This window comes from Penaeus japonicus, unplaced genomic scaffold (assembly GCF_977035675.1).
Source record: "Penaeus japonicus unplaced genomic scaffold, GWHDUDI00000001_assembly GWHDUDI00000006, whole genome shotgun sequence".
Classification (NCBI taxonomy): Eukaryota; Metazoa; Arthropoda; class Malacostraca; order Decapoda; family Penaeidae; genus Penaeus; species Penaeus japonicus.
The window spans coordinates 36,504,647-36,509,646 of NW_028234408.1; the positions used below are offsets into that span (position 1 = coordinate 36,504,647).

At 33.7% G+C, this 5,000-nt stretch overlaps 2 protein-coding genes across 3 annotated transcripts in view; one reads left to right on the forward strand and one right to left on the reverse strand.

Annotated features, from left to right (window-relative positions):
* Window positions 1–5,000, forward strand: part of LOC122247960 (uncharacterized) — an 8,147-nt gene that overhangs the window by 1,804 nt on the left and 1,343 nt on the right. For both annotated transcript variants that reach the window (XM_043007681.2, XM_043007682.2), the window contains exon 4: window positions 285–449. In XM_043007681.2, the coding sequence (XP_042863615.1) occupies window positions 285–449 (165 nt within the window). The remainder of the gene's footprint in view (window positions 1–284; window positions 450–5,000) is intronic.
* On the reverse strand, window positions 1,391–3,130 carry LOC147471715 (uncharacterized). The gene is given in 1 exon segment (XM_086537949.1): window positions 1,391–3,130. A coding segment is annotated over 1 exon segment (1,623 nt). The 3' UTR covers window positions 1,391–1,507.

The window sequence follows — 5,000 nt, forward strand, 5'->3', positions numbered from 1 at the left end:
AATAACCAGAGTTGTGTGTTTTCTATGTTATGAGGCTTTTTCAAGTTCTGTTCCATTAATCAATTATTATACTATAATTATTATAGTAAATTGTGTATCAGATTTAGACATAAGTGAAGGGTATCTACAACTACAACTTTTCTTTTATTTAATGGGTTACCATTGGAAGATGTTATAGTAACAGTTGACCCATACATTAATTGATAGTACTTACACTGTACTTACTATGATTTGTACCAGATAAAAAGTAACACTGTATTCAATATCATTATCTTTTACTCCAGGTTACAGGGAAACCAGGAGAGTTGAGTTCTGACATGAGGACCTTGCTTGAGCGCTGCATGGGAGTGAAGGGAGTTGTCAAAAAGACCAGAATGCTGTATATGGTGGATCAGACCAGGGTGCATGTTGACTCTGTTGAGGGCCTTGGGGATTTCATGGAGCTGGAGGTAATACTGTTGTTATTTTGATGAATAGTGTTTATTTGATATGATCTTTTTTATTATTTCTTTAATTTAAGACTTCTGAGATAGGCCACATCTTGGGGTGTTCAGCCATTGTTGGGTATCTATCTTAAGATGTGTGCATATTCTATTATTTTTTAGACTTAAGCTTTAATATGTGAATATGTATATTATATATTAGGAAATTGATACTGATAAGTATTTGGTATGAATCCTTAGTTTTACACAACTGAAGGAGTAAATAGCTTAGTCACCAAAAGGGAAAATGAAAGTATGATAGTGATCAAACGCCATGTAAAATGCCCTTTGCAGAAGAGTTGAGTATTGAGTTTATTAAATGATACTTATTGACTTGAAGTGATTGATACAGATTCAGATGGCCTATGAGCTTAACCCTTTCCCGACGGGTGCACTTTCTACGTGAAGTCCCATATGCCGGGCGATTGCAATATTGCAATGAAATCGTCACAATAGGATGACGCCCCGGAACGGGAGTTTTTGGCTGTGTCACACGGGTGTGACGCACCGTCGTCATTGGGTTAACATTTATAGAGGTGATTATCCTCAGGCTTAGCCTAAATTGATAGTAAGACAGGAAAATCATAAAACTAATATGCATTCAGAAGAGATCAGTTTATTGGACAGTAACATAACTCAACCTATGGCAAAGATATAGTAGATTTATCCACAACAAACATTTGCTAATCCTCAATGCAGAAGGATTAGGATCATAATCTAAAGATATATAGGTACCCAGTAGTATCTGCCCTGTAGTCATAGGGTGATAGCTCATTGCCTCTGTTTATCTAGCTTGGTTTCAAAGAAGTGAAGAATACTAGTTGTTGCTATATCCTCATTTTGGGAATTCCATGATTTTACTAAACTGTGTAAGAAGGATTACATTCCAAAAGACTTTTCTGAGCTTCTCTGGAAGAGTATTTTACTGTGATATCTTCTTCTTTCTTCTTTTATAGGGTTTTAGACTTTTGATGTCTATATTCCCTGGATCAGCTTTCCTTGGGAGTTTCTTGTTTTCTTGTTACTTATATGATGTCTATCAGTTTTGATCTTTGTAAAAAGATCTTCATGTGTCTTAGAATGTAGTACTTCTTAGCTGGTGGGTGATGAGCTCCTGTAATTAATAAGGATATGTCAGGATTATTTATTTTGATTACTTTTAATGCATCCAGCAGTTTCAGTCTATATGAATTGAATCTTGGACACTGGAGTGTTAGATGTTCTATGTTTTCATTTTCTTGGTGGCACCATCTGCATGCAGGATCTGTTTCCATTTTGAGTCTGTGCAAATGTTGTTTTAGTCTTGTATGTTTGGTTAGGATTCTTGATAGACATACATCCAGTTTCCTGTTTTGGGTTCCAGACCATGGTTGTGGGCTGTTATTTTTGATGAAATAGTTTTTTTCGGATAGGGCTTGTTTTAATTGTTCTTCCCATTTGTTTTGATTTTTTTGTTTTATTTCTTTTATTATATTATTTTTGTCTTTAGATATGGCCGTGAGTTCATTTATTTGATGAGCCTTTTTGGCTGCTAGATCTGCTATTTCATTACCTTTTATGTTTTTGTGAGCTGGTATCCATTGTATTTTTGTGTTTAAGTTTTGATCTTTGTTTAATGTGTGTAATTGTTGTATTTCATAAATGAGTTGTTAGTAGTTTTTTATTTTATGATTTATTATGCTCTGCATTGCTGATGTTGAGTCTGAGAAAATTACTGTATTTTTTAATTTGTTATTTTGTATGTATTTCAAAGCTTGTTTTATTGCATACAGTTCTGCCTCTATGATTTGAGTGTTTTTTGGTAGTCTCCAGATTGTTGTTGTATATATTTTTTTTTGTATGTATATAGCTGCTGATGTAGAGCTAGGTTCTTTTATTTTGGAGCCATCTGTGAATATTTTTTGATAATTTTTATATTTTGTGTTTTCCATTTCTCTAAATTGAGCTAAGATTATCTGTTGAGGGAGATCTTTAGTGAAATTCTTCATAAATTGAGTTTCTATATGTCTAGAAATGTCGTTCCATGGTGGAACGGGAGAGATGTTTGGTATACTGCTTATTTTTATGTTATGTTTTATTTCTATGCAAGTTCTTATTGTTCTGTGTACTAGCGTTCTTTTATCTTTAATGGGGTTATACTTTTCTATATCTATTTTTGTTAGTCTTTTTATTGGCATATTTTCAGGTTTTTCTAATATCTTTATCATCTGTTTGCATTCTAGTTCTCTTATTCTTACTGATAAGGGAGGTTTGTTTGTTAATGCTTGGAGGGCTATTATTGGATTGGACTTGAAGCATCCTGTTGCCAATCTCATAGCTGTATTTTGTATGGTCTCCAATTTTTTCATATCTTGTATTTTGGCTGTTCCATAGATTGTTATTCCGTATTCTATTTTTGGTCTGATGTATATGTCATAAAATTTGATTAATGATTCCCTGTTTGCTCCCCATTTATGTGATGACAATTTTTTCATTATGTCTAATCTGTTTTGTAATTGTACTTTTAAATTGTCTATATGTTTTCTCCATTTTAATTTTGGGGCATCAAGTTTTATTCCTAATATATCATGGTTAGTTACAAATTGTAATTCTTGGTTATCTATTTTAATATTTGGAATGTGATCTATTTTTCTGTTTGTAAAACACATTATCTTGCTTTTCGTAAAGTTTATTTTCATGTCCCAAGTGGTAGCCCATTCTTTTATCTTTTTTAATCCAATTTCGAGTTTATTTTTTGCTTCTATTAATTTTTTTTTTTGTGTTAATATTGTTATGTCATCTGCATAAATTATCTTGGTTATTTCTGTTGAGATTTCCAGATCTGTCATCATGATGTTGAATAGGGTTGGGCTTAAAGGTGAGCCTTGTGGGACTCCGTTTAAGATTTTGCCCTTATTTGAACTTTGATTTCCTATTTTGATTATGTAAGTTCTTTCATTTAGGAAATTGTGAATCCATTTTAATATTGTTCCTCTTATTCCTAGTCTTGCCATTTTTATTATTATAGCGTCATGGTTTACCATGTCGAAAGCTTTTTCGAGGTCTATACATGCTACTAGCATGTACTTGTTTTCTTTAAATGCTTTATTTATTTGCATGTCTAATATGTGTAAGGCATCTATGGTGTTTCTATTTGGTCTGAATCCTGTCAGGTCTTTGTCTAGGAAGTTGTTTGTTTCTATCCACCAGTTTAATCTTCTTGTGATAATCCCTTCAAATATTTTGCCAATACAGGATATTCTGCTTATAAATCTGTAGGAGTTAGGTTCTTCTGGTTTTTTATTTGGTTTTAGTATTGGATTTACTATTGAGTTTTTACTTTGTTTTGGGTATGTCCCTTTGATCCAATGTTGATTTATTAGCTTTAGTATGCTTTCTATGATATTGTTTGGTGCATTTTTATATAGTTCGTAAGGAACGTTGTCTGGCCCATATGCCTTGTTGTTTTTTGTGTTATTTATCATTGTTTTTAGTTCTGTGATCGTTATTTTATTATTTAAGCCTTTTGTATCTGGAAGGTCTAATAATTTTTTTCTTTCTTTTTCAGTTAGGAGTATTTTTGGATTATTGTTAACCAGTTTTTGATATTCTTTGCTGAATATCTCAGTCTTTTTTAATTGATCTGAAATGGGTTGATATCTAGTGGATTTTGATGTAGATAGGCTAACTGCAGTTTTAGGGTAATTTTTGTGGCATACATTTAACTGCCTTAATCCATTGCCAATAGGGGATAGATTTGCTTACCCAGGTTCCAGGATGGTTTTTATTTCAGAGTGAGGCAGCTTGTACTTATGACTGTGAATGCCACTTTCTGGCATTTGTATATTGTAGACACTGAGCATGGTTTGAGTCACCTTCCTCCTCTCATTTTATCCTTCATCTGCAGTGCTATAGAGCAAGAGGTCAGCAACTTCCTATGTACCATCGCTCTATAAAGACAGTGCTTGCTAGAGACTGTAGATGGGTGCCTTTCAAGGCTCTCTTTCCTGCTGGTGATAGAATAAGGTGGTGCCATCTAAGTTTTGAATGTTAGGTGAAACCCATTTTGCTTAATATTGTGGCAGTTATAATAATTATGACTGCAATTGTCATCATCATTCACTTGTTACTCATAGTACAATTGAATAACAAAATCCCCAAATGTCATGATACCCGTCATCAGGCAATTTATTGAACCAGTTTATTGGAGTTGGTCTTGGAGGATGGGACCTTCTAGGTCAAGGCTCTGAAATAATTTTGATCTGTCTTTTCTCTGCTTGCTCTCTGCCTTGTTTACCCTTGCTTTATTACCCATTTCTATAATGCCACTGAATACCATTGGACAATGTTCTCCAGCCAAGGACACCTGGGTTGATAAATACAGCTGTGAAAACTGGAAGCAAAAAATTGCAAGCTCCAACTAAATTAGGTGATAGTAAAGATGAGGTGGAGAGTGACATTGTTTCCAGCCAAGGCTATTTTGGAATAGCTGTTGAACTAAGAATTTGAGTGTTTCTGATTTTATGGGTGGTGGTAGCT